Source organism: Salmo salar, chromosome ssa04 (assembly GCF_905237065.1).
Source record: "Salmo salar chromosome ssa04, Ssal_v3.1, whole genome shotgun sequence".
Lineage (NCBI taxonomy): Eukaryota > Metazoa > Chordata > Actinopteri > Salmoniformes > Salmonidae > Salmo > Salmo salar.
The window spans coordinates 50,563,806-50,583,039 of NC_059445.1; the positions used below are offsets into that span (position 1 = coordinate 50,563,806).

At 41.8% G+C, this 19,234-nt stretch overlaps 1 protein-coding gene across 1 annotated transcript; it reads left to right on the top strand.

Moving 5' to 3' along the window:
* Positions 1-1,711: 1,711 nt before the first annotated feature.
* tmprss13b (transmembrane serine protease 13b) lies at positions 1,712-19,013 on the top strand. The gene is made up of 13 exons (XM_014196941.2): positions 1,712-1,931; positions 8,232-8,400; positions 8,630-8,740; positions 9,012-9,137; positions 12,891-13,017; positions 13,166-13,261; positions 15,866-15,909; positions 16,076-16,235; positions 16,505-16,683; positions 16,768-16,866; positions 18,110-18,252; positions 18,420-18,575; positions 18,798-19,013. Exons 1-13 carry the CDS (start codon positions 1,917-1,919, stop codon positions 18,810-18,812), a joined length of 1,440 nt encoding a protein of 479 aa, XP_014052416.1. The 5' UTR covers positions 1,712-1,916; the 3' UTR covers positions 18,813-19,013.
* Positions 19,014-19,234: the final 221 nt, after the last annotated feature.

Sequence of the window (19,234 nt, forward strand, 5' to 3'; positions counted from 1 at the left end):
GCGGTTGGACCAAAGGACAGATTTCCACCGGTCTAATGTCCATTGCTTGTGTTTCTTGGCCCAAGCAAGTCTCTTCTTCTTACTGGTGTTCTTTAGTAGTGGTTTCTTTGCAGCAATTCAACCATGAAGGCCTGATTCACGCAGTCTCTTCTGGATAGTTCATGTTGAGACGTGTCTGTTACTTGAACTCTGTGAAGCAACTCTGTAACTCTAATGAACTTATCCTCTGCAGCAGAGGTAACTCTGGGGTCTTCCTTTCCTGTGGTGGTCCTCATGAGAGCCAGTTTCATCATAGCGCTTGATGGTTTTTGCAGCTGCACTTAAAGAAACTTTCAAAGTTCTGATCTTCATGTCTTGACTGACCTTCATGTCTTAAAGTAATGAAGGACTGTCGTTTCTCTTTGCTTAATTGAGCTGTTCTTGCCATAATATGGACTTGGCCTTTTTCCAAATAGGGCTATATTCTGTATATCACCCCTACCTTGTCACAACATAACTGATTGGCTCAAACGCATTAGGAAGGAAAGAAATTCCACAAATGAACTTTTAACCAGGCACACGTGTTCCAGGTGACTACCTCATGAAACTGGTTGAGAGAATGCCATGAGTGTGCGAAGCTGTCATCAAGGCAAAGGGTGGCTACTTTGAAGAATATCAAATATATTTTGATTTGTTTAACACTTTTTTAGTTACTACATGATGTCTTCACTAATATTCTACAATGTAGAAAATAGTAAACATAAAGGAAAATGCTTGAATGAGTAGGTGTGTACAAACCTTTTGTCTGGTACTGTACATACATAAAAACAATATATTTGTCAGACCTATACAAACACAGTGGACAATCTGGTACACACACCCACACACACCCCACTCATAGTCATACAGTCATACCCTCCTTCTTTGTCTCTGTCCACAGAAACTGTCTCTGGTAAAACCTGCTCCTGCCTTGTAATTCCATTGAGCAAGAATCTACTCCTTTGTTGTCATTAGGATAAGGATAACAGCAGTGGAGTAATTTGCTTAATTAAAAAAAATATATATATCCACTGAAAGCAAAACATAGTTTGTTTGTTATTCTGATCAGGAGAGGTGTATTTGCGGTAATGTTTTGGATTAAGAAGTGATAGTAAAGTAGTGAAGTGATAGTAATCGTTCTACTCTCAAAAACATCCACAGTTGGGACATTTCTGGTTTTATTTATGTAACCAAAGGGAATGTAGTTCAGTCATTGTGTGTACAAATCACCCTCCTATAGCACCTGTCCCACCGGGCACATACTGGTTCAATCAACGTTGTTTCCACTTCATTTCAATGAAATTACATTGAACCAACGTGGAATGGACGTTAAATTGTCTGTGCTGGGGTATTGTTGACAAGTGCTGAAAAGGCACCCATTATAGCTATTTCAGATTCATGATGGTTTGTTCAATGTGTCAATTTGTACTTGTTCTTATCCAAATAAACTTTAAATAATACAATGTTTTTTATCTTACAACACATTCATACCTATGTGAAGTGAATTATGTTTAATCTTCATAGATAATCTAAGATATTGTAATTGTTTTTAGTCATTCCAATTATCTCTTTAGAAAACAACATTAAAATTCAGCTTCATTAACGTGTTTCTGCTGGCTGTGCATGAATCACAAATTGTGTCACCTACTTTCCATGACAGAACCAGTTTGGCCAGCATTGAAGAGAAAAGGTGGAGGGAGGGACAGAGGATTGGATACTAGCCTGTAGTGTGAATGGAGTTCAGATTCAGGCGGAGACACTGAAGCACAGGGAACGGACAGACTGGACAGAGACTTACCAAGCTATAGAATCTCTCCTGTAGAATTGACCCATATCCCAGTGAGGCCACCTCAGTCCCCGTTGAGGGCCACAGTGACTGTAGGCTTCCAAACACACAGATGGAACAAGACCAGGTAGGTGGATTTACTCTGTTCTATAACTCATCAGACATGTCCAATTGGCAACATTGACCTATTAACTTCGTAGGAAAAACTCTTAGGTTTGAAACAAAACATTGTCCGGTTTAGTTTTTACCTGATGTCCCTGCATGTTTGAGATACTTTTGGCCGTGTAGTGTATGTGGACACCCCTTCAAATTAGTGGATTCGGCTATTTCAACCACAACGTTGGTGACAGGTGTATAAAATCGAGTGCACAGCCATGCAATCTCCATAGACAAACATTGGCAGTAGAATGGCCCGTACTGAAGAGCTCAGTGATTTTCAACAAGGCACCGTCATAGGATGCCACCTTTCCAACAAGTCAGTTCATCAAATTTCTGCCCTGCTAGAGCTGACCCAGTCAACTGCAAGTGCTGTTACTGTAAAGTGGAAACATCTAGGAGCAACAACGGCTCAGCCGCGAAGTGGTAGGCCGCACAAGCTCACAGAACGGGACCGCCAAGTGCTGAAGCGTGTAGCGTGTAAAAATCGTCTGTCCTCGGTTGCAACACTCACTACTGAGTTCCAAACTGCCTCTGGAAGCAACGTCAGCACAAAAACTGTTCATCGGGAGCTTAATGAAATGGGTTTCCATGGCTGAGCAGCCGCTCATAAGCCTAAGATCACAATGCCAAGCGTCGGCTGGTGTGGTGTAAAGCTCGCTGCCATTGTACTCTGGAGCAATGGAAACGCGTTTTCTGGAGTGATGAATCATGCTTCAACATCTGGCAGTCCGACGGACGAATCTGGGTTTGGCGGATGCCAGGAGAACGCTACCTGCCCCAATGCATAGTGCCAACTGTAAAGTTTGGCGGAGGAGGAATAATGTTTTTTTTTTTTCATGGTTCAGGCTAGGCCCCTTAGTTCCAGTGAAGGAAAATCTTAACTCTACAGCATACAATGACATTCTAGAAGGTTCTGTGTTTCCAACTTTGTGGCAACAGTTTGGGGAAGGCCCTTTCCTATTTCAGCATGACAATGCCCCCGTGCATAAAGCGAGGTCCATATAGAAATGGTTTGTTGAGATCGGTGTGGAAAAACTTGACTGGCCTGCACAGAGCCCTGACCTCAATTCCATCGAACACCTTTGGGCTGAAATGGAACGCCGACTGCGAGTCAGGCCTAATCACCCAACATCAGTGCCTGACCTCACTAATACTCTTGTGGCTGAATAGAAGCTAGTCCCAGCAATGTTCCAACATCTAGTGGAAAGCCTGTGAGTGGAGGCTGTTAAAGCAGCAAAGCGAGGACCAACACCGTATTAATGCCCATGGTTTTGGAATAAGATGTTCGACGAGCAGGTGTCCACATACTTTTGGTCATGTAGTGGACATTATTTAAATGTATGGTTAGTGGAAGATTGAGGCATTTCCATTTGTATTTCATGGAATTGGATCCTGTATTTCAATTGTTTTTAGTAAATTCAATTGTGTTTCATTGATCAGTAATTTACCATTCTGGTCTGTGTCCACTGAGTAGATTTTCGCTCACTAGGGTCAATGTATTGGTGCAATCACTTCTCAGCGTTTCCCACATTACTCATAGCAAATCAAATCAAATCTAATTTTATTGGTCACATACTCATGGTTAGCAGATGTTAATGTGAGTGTAGCGAAATGCTTGTGCTTCTAGTTCCGACCATGCAGTAATATCTAACAAGTAATCTAACAATTTCACAACAACTACCTAATACACACAAGTGAATAAGAATATGTGCATATAAATATATGGATGAGCGATGACCGAACGGCATAGGCAGGATGCAGTAGATGGTATAGAGTACAGTATATACATATGAGATGAGTAATGTAGGGTATGTAAACATTATATAAAGTGGCATTGTTTAAAGTGACTTGATACATTTATTACATCCAATTTTTTATTATTAAAGTGGCTAGAGATTTGAGTCTGTATGTTGGCAGCAGCCACTCAATGTTAGTGATGGCTGTTTAACAGTCTGATGGCCTTGAGATAGAAGCTGTTTTTCAGTATCTCGGTCCCCGCTTTGATGCACCTGTACTGACCTTGCCTTCTGGATGATAGCGAGGTGAACAGGCAGTGGCTCGGGTGGTTGTTGTCCTTGATGATCTTTTTGGCCTTCCTGTGACATCGGGTGGTGTAGGTGTCTTGGAGGGCAGGTAGTTTGCCCCCGGTGATGCGTTGTGCAGACCTCACTACCCTCTGGAGAGCCTTGCGGTTGTGGGTGGAGCAGTTGCAGTACCAGGCAGTGATACAGCCCAACAGGACGCTCTCGATTGTGCATCTGTAAAAGTTTGTGAGTGTTTTAGATGACAAGCCAAATTACTTCAGCCTTCTGAGTTTGAATAGGCGCTGTTGTGCCTTCTTCACCACGCTGTCTGTGTGGGTGGACCATTTCAGTTTGTCCGTGATGTGTACGCCGAGGAACTTAAAACTTTCCACCTTCTCCACTACTGTCCTGTTGATGTGGATAGGGGGCTGCTCCCTCTGCTGTTTCCTGAAGTCCACGATCATCTCCTTTGTTTTGTTGACGTTGAGTGTGAGGTTGTTTTCCTGACACCACACTCCAAGGGCCCTCACCTCCTCCCTGTAGGCCGTCTCGTCGTTGTTGGTAATCAAGCCTACCAATGATTGAGTTGGAGGCGTGCATGACCACGCAGTCATGGGTGAACAGGGAGTACAGGAGAGGGCTGAGAACGCACCCTTGTGGGGCCCCAGTGTTGAGGATCAGCGGGGTGGAGATGTTGTTTCCTACCCTCACCAGCTGGGGGCGGCCCGTCAAAGTCCAGGACCCAGTTGCACAGGGAGGGGTCAGACCCAGGGCATTGCGCTTAATGACGAGTTTGGAGTGTACTATGGTGTTAAATGCTGAGCTGAAGTGGGGGGATGTACACGACTGTGATTATAATCGAAGAGAATTCTCTTGGTAGATAATGTGGTCGGCATTTGATTGTAAGGAATTCTAGGTCAGGTGAACAAAGGACTTGAGTTCCTGTATGTTGTTATGATCACAGCACGACTCGTTAATCATAAGGCATACACCCCCGCCCTTCTTCTTACCAGAGAGATGTTTGTTTCTGTCGGCGCGAAACCAGGTGGCTGTACCGACTCTGATAACGTATCCCGAGTGAGCCATGTTTCCGTAACACTGATGTGTGTGTGTGGTAGAATATTGTTAAGATCATCTCATGCACTTATAAACACACCTCCCATATCAATGTTTGTCATATACCACACCTGTAGCCTACAGTCTTTGTTAATCAGTTCTGCTGTTTGAACAAGCAGAACTTAATCAGCAACATCAGATAAACATTTTATCAAAATAAAATACAATGTTATTAGTCACATGTGCCGAATACAACAGGTGTAGGTAGACCTTGCAGTGAAATGCTTACTTACAAGCCCCTAACCAGCAATGCAGTTTAAAAAATACGAATAAGAATAAGAAATACAAGTTACAAGTTGTTAAAGAGCAGCAGTAAAATAACAATAGCGAGGCTATATACAGGGGGAACTGGTACAGAGTCAATGTGTGTAGTGGCACCGGTTAGTCGAGGTAATTGAGGTAATATGTACATGTAGATAGAGTTATTAAAGTGACTATGCATAGATAATAACAGAGAGTAGCAAATAGTCTGGGTAGCCATTTGACTAGATGTTCAGGAGTCTTATGGCTTGGGGGTAGAAGTTGTTTAAAAGCCTCTTGGGCTAGACTTGGCGCTCCGGTACCGCTTGCCGTGCGGTAGCAGAGAGAACAGTCTATGACTAGGGTGGCTGGAGTCCTTGACAATTTTTAGGGCCTTCCTCTGACACCGCTTGGTATAGAGATCCTGGATGGCAGGAAGCTTGGCCCCAGTGATGTACTTGTTCGTACGCACTTCCCTCTGTAGTGCCTTGCGGTCGGAGGCCGAGCATTTGCCATACTAGGCATTGATGCAACCAGTCAGGATGCTCTCGATGGTGCAACTGTAGAAACTTTTGAGGATCTGAGGACCCATGCCAAATCTTTTCAGTCTCCTGATGGGGAACAAAATAGTAGGTTTCTTCCTTATCAAGAAGAGGAAACAATTTTAGGTAAACATTTCTGGTTACTGGCTTCAGACAATGACACTTTCTATTAATACCTTCTCCGTACCTTCTCCGCTATGCAATCTGGTTTCAGAGCTGGTCATGGGTGCACCTCAGCCACGCTCAAGATCCTAAACGACATCATCACCGCCATCGATAAGAGACATTACTGTGCAGCCGTATTCATCGACCTGACCAAGGCTTTCGACTCTGTCAATCACCACATTCTTATTGGCAGACTCGACAGCCTTGGTTTCTCAAATGATTGCCTCGCCTGGTTTACCAACTACTTCTCTGATAGAGTTCAGTGTGTCAGATCGGAGGGCCTGTTGTCCGGACCTCTGGCAGTCTCTATGGGTGTGCCACAGGGTTCAATTCTTGGGCCGACTCTCTTCTCTGTATACATCAATGATGTTGCTCTTGCTGCTGGTGATTCTCTGATCCACACCTACGCAGATGATACCATTCTGTATACTTCTGGCCCCTCTTTGGACACTGTGTTAACTAACCTCCAGATGAGCTTCAATGCCATACAACTCTCCTTCAACTGCTCTTAAATGCAAGTAAAACTAAATGCATGCTATTCAATCAATCACTGCCCGCACCTGCTCGCCCATCCAGCATCACTACTCTGGACGGCTCTGACTTAGAATACGTGGACTACAAATACCTGGGTGTCTGGTTAGACTATAAACTCTCCTACCAGACTCACATTAAGCATCTCTAATCCAAAATTAAATCTAGAATCGGCTTCCTATATTACAACAAAGCATCCTTCACTCATACTGCCAAACACACCCTTGTAAAATTGACCATCCTACCGATCCTAGACTTCGGTGATGTCATCTATAAAATAGCCTCCAACACTCTACTCAACAAACTGGATGCAGTCAATCACAGTGCCATCAGATTTGTCACCAAAGTCCCATACACTACCCACCATTGCGACCTGTACGCTCTCGTTGGTTGGCCCTCGCTTCATACTTGTCGCCAAACCCACTGGCTACAGGTTATCTACAAGTCTCTGCTAGGTAAAGCCCCGCCTTATCTCAGCTTACTGGTCACCATAGCAGCACCCACTCGTAGCATGCGCTCCAGCAGGTATAGCTCACTGGTCACCCCCAAAGCCAATTCCTCCTTTGGCCGCCTGTCCTTCCAGTTCTCTGCTGCCAATGACTGGAACGAACTGCAAAAATCTCTGAAGCTGGAGACTCATATCTCCCTCACTAGCTTTAAGCACCAGCTGTCAGAGCAGCACACAGATCACTGCCCCTGTACATAGCCCATCTGTAAACGCCCCATCTATCTACCTACGTCATCCCCATACTGTATTTATTTATTTATCTTGCTCCTTTGCAACCCAGTATCTCTACTTGCACATTCATCTTCTGCACATCTACCATTCCAGTGTTTAATTGCTATATTGTAATTACTTCGCCACCATGGCCTATTTATTGTCTTAACTTACCTCATTTGCACTCACTGTATGTAGACTTTTTGTTTTCTTTTGTTCTACTGTATTATTGACTGTATGTTTTGTTTATTCCATGTGTAACTCTGTTGTTGTATGTGTCGAATTGCTACGCTTTATCTTGGCCAGGTCGCAGTTGCAAATGAGAACTTGTTCTCAACTAGCCTACCTGGGTAAATAAAGGTGAAATAAAATAAAAAATAAAAAATAGCAGATTGATTTATAAGACATCAAATAATTTGAGAAATTGGAACTATTATTGATACAATGAAACTGGTGTCATAGTAACAATTCTAAGAAACATTCAGCTATTTTTTGAGATAAGAACAAGTGCATCCTTGGGGAACCTGTTTTCCTTCCTTGTGTTTAGCTGTTGATGTGTCCAGATCTATAATCACATGTTAGGTCATGGTGCATAACTGTCTGTTTGTGATTGCCTAAGTGTCCATCAGGCATGTGAATAGCAACAACAAAAAAACACAAGGGAACCTCACTGAGGAGACACTGGAGGTCCACAGGTCCAGTCTAGTATGGTTCTCTAATGGATGCTCCTTTTTCTGTCCACTGTACAATATGTCCTGTTTTTATAGGTTTGATCAGTTGTCTGAATGTGTTAGGGTGGTGTAGGATTCAGGCTAGAGCTAAGCTTCAGATGTCCATATTATATGCCTGCCTGTGTTTAGAAGTTGATCAGGTACATAGCCTACTAATGCCAATGAGAACCCACCTGACTCTCCTCTTCCTTCTCCCCTCAGAACAGTGACTGCCCACCCCCATACTACTCAGTAGCAGTGCCCACCCAGCCCCCTCCTGAGTATGGAGAGGTGGTGGGGGCCAGAGGGATGTCTGACCCCCCTTCTCAGCCTTACTACATCCCCCAGCCTATGGCACATGTAAATGTCGTCCATGTTTCCCAGGGCGCCCGTAAGTTCCTAGTGTTCCCTTCTACTTCTTCAATCCTTGATATGCAGTACATTCCTGCCCCTAACTATTTCTATGAGAGGGCGACATCTCTCTATCTCTGTAATGCAAATCTCTCTTTCTATATCCGAAACATTTCTCTTTCTTAATCCTGAGCTTTTTTGCCTCCCAACTTTGCCTCCCAACGTTATCAAACTGTAAACTGAAAAATGTCCCTGGTCTCCCCTTGCAGCCCAACGTCGCAAAAAGTGCTTATCATGTGGGAACCGTTGCTGCTGTTACGGAGGATCAGGAGGAACCACCCTACTGCTGGTCCTCCTCGCTATCGCTATCTGGCTGGGAGGTAACCCAACCAATAACTTACAGAGGACTCATACAGTACAACATTAAACTATATGGACATAATGTAATACAATAGAACATAATCTAACATGGACATAATGTAACTATTAAATATGTGTACATTTATGACAATCATAAATTCCATATTTAGGGTATCGTGTGAATGCAATATATATGATATTGTGTTGGTATGTATTAAGCATTACCATGGGGGCTTCCATGGCTCTGCATATCCTTTTACTAGTTCTCTTTGACCTTTGACCTCTGTCCAGTGCATTATGGCCCATCCCTGATGTCTGGCTCCCTGAGCGAGATGGAGAAAGACAGTTGCCCCTCCAACACAGTGGAGTGTGACGGCCGACGGGACTGCAAACTGGGCAGTGATGAGACCAATTGTGGTCAGTACCCTTGTCGCTACACCTAGTTTTTGTTGTCAGTAACAAAAATAGAAGCAAAACGCTGGGCACACCACGTCACTTCTATGTGGAAATGTGGGTCATATTTGGTTGAGGCGTTGATCGATGAGATTTCAACCTTTATTCACCCACTCAAAAAGACAGGCAGAAGTTTGTTGAATTCCCAATGTTATATGACTATGCTTTCAACCATTTAAAAGCACAACCAAATTCCAATGGAAAAGTTTGGTTTAGTCAGATTTCTGGTTAAGTTGTCAACTAAATGTTTTATCACTGCACTTTCAACAGTTTAAAAGCACAACAAAGTTCAAATGGGAATGCCATGTCAGATATGTTGTATTTATTACAACAGATGAATGTGTATCATTGTACTTCATCTAATAGCACAACCAAATGACCTGGGTTGTAGTTGATCAATGCTGTTCAAGATTCTGCATAGATTATTACAGCAAATGTGAAGAGCTGCAACCTTTGCATGTTAGCTTGAACATGCACGCTTTCTATTATCACATAAAAATACATTTATAGTTACAGTAGCTAATCTCAAAATGTGGCCATTGATGTAATGCTCATTTTCAGGCTGAATAAATGCTGTTACATTGATTTGTAAGATAGTCTTAACTTTAAACTTGACTTTATAGTCTTAACTTTATAGTCTTAAATTAAATTGTGTTTGGTTGATAACACAACCAAATATAAATATTTAATTGATATCTAATGCTTGGATAGTTTAATCTGAACCACTGGCTTAATCCTATTCTTTACTTTAAAACAAATCATTTGTTAACTTGTTGACTAGGCTATTTACTGTATTGGAAAAGTGATATTGAATTGTGTTTGGTTGTCAACAAATTCCAGTTTGTCTAGAAATGAATAATTTATATGTTCGAATTATGTCTCCATCTCAACCAAGAATCTAAATTAAATCAAGCTTCCTTTAAAGTGCATTTAAAGTTTGATTTATTACTATTCTTTAACTTAGATTTTTGTTTGAGATGGAGACTTGAATCCAACATATAAATTATTAATATGTAGACAAATTGGAATTAAAACCAGACTAAGTCAGTGGCACAGATGGAACTATCCAAGCAGAAAATACAGTACATCGCCTTCAAATGTTGATATTTGGTTGCATATCGAACTAAATTCAATTCAATATTCAGTTTGTCTACAAATTAATAATTGATATGTTGGATTCACGTCGCCATCTCAACCAAAAATCCAAGTTAAAGAATAGGACTAAATATAGTCTAATCAAACTTTAAATGCACTTAGAAAAATGTTGATTTGATTTTGACCTATTCGTTAACTTGGATTTTTGGTTGCGCTGGAGATGTGAATACAACATATTAATGATTAACTTGGAGATTGAAGTTGAAATCAACTAAAGCTTGTATGCCCTAGGCCTATATGTGTTGTCTATTTTTAGTTGAACCCTGGGTTGAATTGAAACAATAGCTGTTGATGACTTTGCAAATGCTATATAGGCCAAAATAGTATCATTGATGATATTTGACTTATAAAGTATGGTTACATTTAATTTTCTCTGTTAAATCTACTCTTTGGAATGACTTTAATATATTTAGTTATTAAGAGGTCTCTCAAAAATCCTTCTCATGATCGCACATTGGTACATGTAGTAGTCAGTGCCAAATATTCAAGCTTATCAGGGCTTGGTTAAAACCTTGGATGGGAGACCAACTGAATAGCTGTATGTCAACTTTCAAGGAGGAGGTGCTGCCCAGCCTCTGAAGGCACTGATATACAGTATATCACAGCCTTCAGATAGTATTCCTATACCTTGACTTATTCCACATTTTGTTGTTCTAAAATTGATTAAATAGATTTTGTTCTCATCCATCTACACACAATACCCCATATTGACAAAGTAAAAACATGTTTTTAATAAGTTATTGTATTTGTATGATGAAATACAGAAATATCTCATTTACATAAGTATTTTACACCCCCGCTCGATACGATAGGATCACCTTTGGCAGCGTTAACAGCTTGCATATTATTATTTTTTAAATTCTTCAAGCTCTGTCAAGTTGGTTGTTGATTATTGCTAGACAGCCATTTTCAAGTCTTGCCATAGATTTTCAAGACAATTTAAGTCAAATTTGTAACTAGGCACCTCAGGAACATTCAATGTCGTCTTGGTAAGCAACTCCAGTGTATATTTGGCCTTAAGTTTTAGGTCATTGTCCTGCTGATAGGTGAATTTGTCTCCCAGTGTCTATTGGAAAGCAGACTGAAACAGGTTTACCTCTAGGATTTTGCCTGTGCTTAGCTCCATTCCATTTATATTTGGTCCTTGCCAATGACAAGCATACCCATAACATGATGCAGTCACCACATTGCTTGAAAATATAAAGAGCGGTACTCAGTGATGGGTTGTGTTGGATTTGCCCCAAACATAACGCTTTGTTTTCAGGACATGAAGTACATTTCTTTGCCACCTTTTTAGCAGTTTTACTTTAGCGCCTTATTGCAAACAGGATGCATGTTTTGGAATATTTGTATGGTGTACAGGCTTATTTCTTTTCCCTCTGTCGATTAAGTAAGTATTGTGGAGTAACTACAATGTTGTTGGTCCATCCTCAGTTTTCTCCTATCCCAGCCATTAAACTCTGTAACTGTTTTAAAGTCACCATTGGCATCATGGTGAAATCCCTGAGCGGTTTCCTTCCCCTCCGGCAACTGAGTTTGGAAAGATGCCTGTATCTTTGTATTGATACACCATGCAAAGTGTAATTGATACCTTCACCATGCTCATTGGGATATTCAATATATTTTTGTTTTACACAAGTACTAATAGGTGCCCTTCTTTGCGAGGCATTAGAAAACCTCCCTGGTCCTTGTGCTTGAATCTGTGTTTGGAATTCACTGCTCGACTGAGGTGCATTATAGATAATTGTATGTGTGGGTACAGAGATGAGGTAGTCATTCAAAAATCATGTTACACAATTATTGCACAATGAGTGAGTCCATGCATCTATTATGTGACTTGTTAAGCACATTTTTACTCATAAACATGTTTAGGCTTGCCAAAACAAAGGGGTTGAATACTTATTGACTCAAGACATTTCAGCTTTGAATGTTTTATTAATTTCAGAAAAATTCTAAAAATGTAATTCCACTTTGACATTATGGGATATCGTGTGTAGGCCAGTGACAACACATCTCAATTTAATCCATGTTAAATTCAGGCTGTAACACAACAACATGTGGAAAAAGTCTAGGAGTCTGAATACTCTCTGAAGGCAAAGTATATCGAAGAACTGATGTTGTTTCAAATGTACACATTCAAGGTTTGTCTATGTTCAAAAATGGTTACAATGATGACATAATCCTGTGGTTGAAATTTTCCCCTTAAAAGAACAGTTGATGATAAAAAATAAAAAAAATCTATGTATTTTCCACGTAGATTCCACATCACAATGCATTGACAAATTACGTTTTAACAACATTAATTCAACCAGTTTGTGTCCAGTGGGAACCTTTCTAGATGTGTAATGGATTTGTAATGTTCTGGGTGATGAATCTGTGTGATCCTGTGAGGTTCTAACTGCTGAGTCATGTATTTGTGTGATTCAGTGATGTGCTAATTGAGTGATGTTCTAGTTGAGTGATGTTCTAGTTGAGTGATGTTCTAATTGAGTGATGTTCTAGTTGAGTGATGTTCTAGTTGAGTGATGTTCTAATTGAGTGATGTATCTGTGTATCATCCAGTAAGGTTCGGGTCGAAAGGGGGTCTCCAGGTGAAGACAAGCAGCGCTGGTAATTTCCTCCCTGTGTGTTACAGTGGCTGGAACAAGGGCCTGGCTGACCAGACCTGTGCTCAACTAGGCTTCAGAGTGTAAGATCTTCCCCTCTTTTGCTGTCCTCTTGTGGTCGAAAGGCTGAACTGTGCAAACCTGTTCAACCATACCTGTCAATGGGTTTAGTGTGTTAGGTTGTGATGTCGGGACGTGTACATAAACTTCTCTCTACATCTACTTATTTAGGAGTCATAACACTAGCAGGGTGAAAGCTGAGTCCTCTACCACTCTCACTGTGACAGGGAAGACCTCCAACACCATCCAGGATAAGGTGTCAGTAAGGTAAGTGCTTCTGAACACACTCGTCAACAGCTCTTTGCATATTATGCAAAGTGCCATATCAATTATTACCCAAGAACAGGCTTAAACATTAAGAACACCTGCTCTTTCCATGACATAGACTGACCAGGTAAATCCAGGTGAAAGCTTATCCAGGTGAAAGCTTATTGATGTCGCCTTCTAAATCTACTTCAATCAGTAAAGATGAAGGGGAGGAGACAGGTAAAAGAAGAATTTTTATGTCATAAGACAATTGAGACATGGATTGTGTGTGTGTACCATTTAGAGGGTGAATGGGCAAGGCAAAAGATTTAAGTGCCTTTGAACGGGTATGATATTAGGTGCCAGGCGGTCCGGTTTGTGTCAACAACTGCATCTGTTTTTCATGCTCAACAGTTTCCTGTGTGTATCAAGAATGGTCCACCACCCAAAGGACATCCAGCCAACTTGACACAACTGTGGGAAGCATTTGAGTCAACATGGAGCAGCATCCCTCTGGAACGCTTTCGACACCTTGTAGAGTCCATGCCCGGACGAATAGTAGCTGTTCTGAGAGCAAAAGGGGTTGCAACTCGATATTAGGAAGGTGTTCCTAATTTTTGGTATACTCAGTGTATATTATATCACACACTAAGTAAGCCTCTTCTTGGGCCATCAAATCAATGTTTATTGGTCACGTGCTCAGGATACAGAGTGTAAAGGGTACAGTGAAATATTTACTTGCCAGCTCTCCTCAACAGTGCAGCACACAAAATAATATTCACAAATAAGTAATAAAAAAGTAGTAAAAAAATGGAGATGTAAATATATACAATATAAACTATGAAATGTGCTAAAGTGAATTGTGACATGGTTGAGCATCTTAAAATGAATAGCATTAAATTTTAACAGCAATTATGACTGTGCATGTGTGTGGGTGTGAGAGTGGGTGAGTGGAGACCCAGCTAGCACATAACGTTCTGAGAACCATATGTTTCTTAGAGCTTGGTGAGAGCGTGGCTGTCCTATGGTTATTTTGCATACAACCTTCTGGGAATGGTGCAGGATACCTAGCTAGCACTGAAATTCCCACGTCTGAGAACCATACGGAATTTCAGAACTTCAGCATAATGTTTCCTACAGGTTTCCTCCTGGTTCTATTTAAAGTAATGTTCTCAAATTGTTCCGGGAACATTAAGAAACAACGTTCTTCTGTGGGAGTTTCAGTACTTCCGCATAACATTTTCTGCAGGTTTCCTCATGGTTCGATTTGAAGTCATGTCTCAGAACATTAAGACAAATTTCCATAAATAACACAAGAAACATTAGTATTGTTCAAAAAACGTTCTAAGAATGTTATTTTAAAAAAATGCATTCCTTTCTTAGCGTCAACAAACTATTTTTATTCTCTATCTTGTTAAATGTGTTCAGGTGTATTGGCCGTGCCCACTAATTGTCCACACCTAATCTTAATGAGCTAGTTTCCTTAAAAATTGGGTCTGTTTGAATAAACTAAAATTAACAGCTTTGCATGTGTTAAAAACATGCCATTTTAACACCATTCTATGTTGTAGAATAATAGTGACGACATCAAAACTATGACATATAGCACATGGAATCATGTAGTAACCAAAAAAAGTGTTAAACAAATCAAAATAGATTTTAGAATCTTCAAAGTAGCCACCATTTGCCTTGATGACAGCTTTGCACACCCTTGGCATTCTCTCAACCAGCTTCACCTGGAATGTTTTTCCAACAGTCTTGAAGGAGTTCCCACATATACTGAGCACTTGTTGGCTGCTTTTCCTTCACTCTGTGGTCCAACTCATCCCAAACCATCTCATTTGGGTTGAGGTCAGGTGATTGTGGAGGTCACGTCATTTGATGCAGCACTCCATCACTCTCCTTCTTGGTCAACACAGCCTGGAGATGTGTTGGATCATTGTCCTGTTGAAAAACAAATGATAGTCCCACTAAGCGCAAACCAGATGGGATGGCGTATCGCTGCAGAATAGTGTGGTAGCCATGCTTGTTAAGTGTACCTTGAATTCTAAATAAATCACTGACAGTGTCACCAGCAAAGCACCATCACACCTCCTCCTCCATGCTTCACGGTGGGAATCACACATGCGGAGATCATCTGTTAACCTACTCTGCGTCTCACAAAGACACAGATTTCCACTGGTCTAATGTCCATTACTCGTGTTTCTTGGCCCAAGCAAGTCTCTTCTTATTGGTGTCATTTAGTAGTGGTTTCTTGGCAGCAATTTGACTATGAAGGCCTGATTCACGCAGTCTCCTCTGAATAGTTGATGTTGAGATGTGTGAAGAGGCGCAGGTGTGAAGAGTCAGTGCAATAGCCTCTTAAGATGCAGGTGGTAACATGGAGAGAGCAGTCCGTGGCTGGGGTCACTGGAGTCCTTGGCATTCTTCCGGGACTTTCTCAGACACCACCTGGTCATCATTCACTATGTCACTTCTCATATACTATATGTTATGATAAGATACCAAAAGTATCAAACAGAGCCAAGTATTTGATCATTAGATGGAGTAAGTGGGGAAGACAAAGAAAACATGTGACCTCATTGGTGACCTGATTTACTGTGACTTTCTTTCTGTGTTCTGTAGCTCATCCTGCCCTAACAATGACACTGTCTCCCTGCAGTGTATCGGTGAGTAACGATCTTTACATTCTCGCAGTTAATGCACAAAGGCAACCATCGGTCTTTCAAGCTCGATAAAGATATTAATCTCGCTCTCCTGATGAACAGAGGACAAATCCCCATACTGTATTAGCACTACGGATCGACTCACTCCCTCTCTCTGTCCCCATGGTAGACTGTGGCAGGCAGCAGTCGTCCAGAATCATAGGGGGATCAGCAGCGAATCTGGGCGATTGGCCTTGGCAGGTCAGCCTCCACTTTCAGGGCTCTCACACCTGCGGGGGCACGCTGATCGCTCCTGACTTTGTGGTGACAGCAGCCCACTGCTTCCCCAGGTCAGTACAACAGACAACACCGCAGACAATGGACAATGAACTGTAATGAAACAATGTAAAGCAGAACAGTAATGACGATACAAAACAGAACATATAGAAAACTCTTGAAACCTAACAATGCTAAGACAAAAAACAACTGGGATATAACAAGGACAGAACAGAGCTGGAACTGAATAAAGCTAACTGAAGGGAGCTAGCTAAGACTGCACAGTGCTTAGGCTGAACAGTGATCAGTGAAGACAGTGACCTAACAACTCTACTCTCTCTAGGATGGTCTCATCGTACCTGGTGCCCAATAACTGGCGTGTGTATGTGGGCATGGTTTCTCAGATGGTGCTGCCTCGCCCTTATATGGTGGAGAAGATCATTGTCCATGAGAGCTACGATGACAAAACCAACGACAATGACATCACCCTTCTCAAACTCACACAGCGTGTAGACTACTCCAGTGAGTTCACCTAACCTAACAATATATTATATGATTATTTATACCACCTTTAGCATCATAACGTGTCTATGTTTGTTATTTCAGAAAACATCCAGCCTGTGTGTCTGCCTGCCTATGACAAGATCTTCTCCCCTGGAACAAGATGTTGGACCTCTGGATTTGGGACAACAGAAGCGGGGGCAGGTGAGTGACCCATGCTGTGACAGTTCGGGGCTGATTGGCAGATGTGGGACCAAGTCATTGTTTTACAAGTCACAAGTAATTCTCAAGTCTTAGCACTCAAGTCCCAAGTCAAGACAGGCAAGTAACAAGTCAAGTCTCAAGTCCTAAACTTTGAGTTTCGAGTCCTAAACAAGTCATAATGTGCTCTTCACCAAATGTAAAACCATTTCATATTTTTAAAAAGAGTAATAGTTAGTATTTTACATTTACACAAATCATGAATGCTTTTAAAAATATCTATGTATTCATTACTTTCCAAATAAACTTTATATTTCCATGGAAATACATGGGTAGCCATGAGAAAGCCCCCCCCTCCCCAATAGTGATCAACTATCGAGGATCGCTATGGGGCGCAATCGGGCGATGTAGGCTTGTACACAATCGCCCAACCTTCACACACACACACTCTCTGTGTGGTTACAGTAGGCTAACGTATGTCAATGGTTATAGGAACAGTAGAAACATCAGGCAGCCAGGCTACCAACTGCCTAGCCAGTTGTAGCTCAATCTTGGGTGCAATGATCACGTTCCCGCACTGACTGACTGTGTGGAGGCTCATTGATTTAACGTTACGTTAGCCTACATGATACACTAGTAAAGTAATAAAATATATAGCTGTCGGCTAAATTAGCCACGACTTAACGTTCTTTGTGCAGCTTCAAATGTCGAACAAAGTTGGAAATTGTTGCGCCTCCATCTGTAATTTTCTTCCCGCATGTTTTGCAAGTTGCAATCCGTTTTTTGTTGATACAGCGTAGTCTTTATATCCGAAAATAATAATTTGCGGTATCATCTTTCCAAGGGCTCCATCTGAATTCACCCGCCGACGTTCCTCTGCACTGCCAGGCACAACTTTTTCTCAGCTGGTACAATTTGATTGGCTGCTGTCCGATTCAAACTGTAATCCGTTATATGAAGAGTTGATGCGCTGCACACTTTTTTTAATAGCATAATTTTAAATATTTGAGCTTGGGGACGGTATTAAGTCAGGTCGAGTCATAAGGCTCAAGTCCAAGTAAAGTCACGAGTCATTGGTGTTAAAGTCAAAGTCGAGTTGCAAGTCATCATATTTGTGACTCGAGTCCACACCTCTGCTGATTGGCATTGGGATGAACAAGCAGGGGGAAAGAGAAATATGATAGAAAACATGATGCAATCTGGTGTGATATTCTAAATTGTTGCATGTCATTTGTTTGCTGTTTAGCTCGTGGCTCCACGATTCTTATGGCGGTGACTGTGGACATCATTGACTCCAGCACGTGTAACAGTAACACAGCGTACAATGGTATGGTCTCTCAGAACATGTTCTGTGCTGGAGACATGAAGGGAGGCAAGGACTCCTGCCAGGTGAGTGGGACACTAAAACCAATCAGGCAGTAGCTACTTCCACATAGTTTCTTACATGAAGTCCACAAATCTTACCCTGTGTCTCTCTCTTCCCTCCTTCCCTTCTCTGCTGTTTCTTCTCTCCCTCTTCTTCTCCCCCTCCCCCTACCACTCCCTCCCTCCTCTAGGGGGACAGTGGTGGTCCCCTGGTGTGTAAAGACTCAGACCAGCTCTGGTACCTGGCGGGGGTGACCAGCTGGGGGATTAGCTGTGGCAAGAGAGACAGCCCGGGGGTCTATAGTCGTGTCAGCCGCCTGCTGCCCTGGGTCTACAGTAAGATGCAGGTAAGGAAAGGAGCTCCCCGGACCACTGGGAAGAGAATGCTCAGGCAGAAAACCTCAGCACCGGGGTGGTATTCAATCAATAATTAAGTTCATTTTCACCAGTACTGCTTCAGAGGGTACTCATATCCATCTTCATCTTTAAATGTCAGAATGAAGGTTGAGATAGGATGGCGTTATTAGTATGATGATCCTGAACATGTTCATTCACTCTCCACCTCCCAGCAAGCAATACCGTGATGTGACCACAGCTGCTGTCTTCCAAGGACGCTCAACATGTATTTTGGACCTGACAATGAGATTGAGACTGGTGTGAAACCTGCAACACTGGCAGGGAATGGAAGGCTCGTCACGTTACGTGCCTTTAAGCCTATATATGTTTTGTTTTTTTGTATTTATTTATTGTTGTCAGCAGCTTGCAATAAATATTTTTCTATGTGATATCTGCTGTCTTATAATGTTGATCATGTAGACTAGGATCCATTTTTGCATGTATTTGATCATTGTTCTCCGGAAACAGTGTTGAGCATATTTGTGCAATACTCTGAGGAATATATTTCACTCACACTGCAACCTCTTCTAAAACGAATAACCTGTCTCCGATTATACCCCATCTTCACATAAACCTTACTGCTGTGCCTGTTTCTTATTGTTGGGGGCTT

Excerpts from the sequence above, each read along its gene's own strand:
- tmprss13b (XM_014196941.2), top strand. Across the intron at positions 9,138-12,890 it reads CAGTGATGAGACCAATTGTG|TAAGGTTCGGGTCGAAAGGG; the intron begins GTCAGTACCCTT and ends TGTATCATCCAG. Across the intron at positions 18,253-18,419 it reads GAGGCAAGGACTCCTGCCAG|GGGGACAGTGGTGGTCCCCT; the intron begins GTGAGTGGGACA and ends TCCCTCCTCTAG.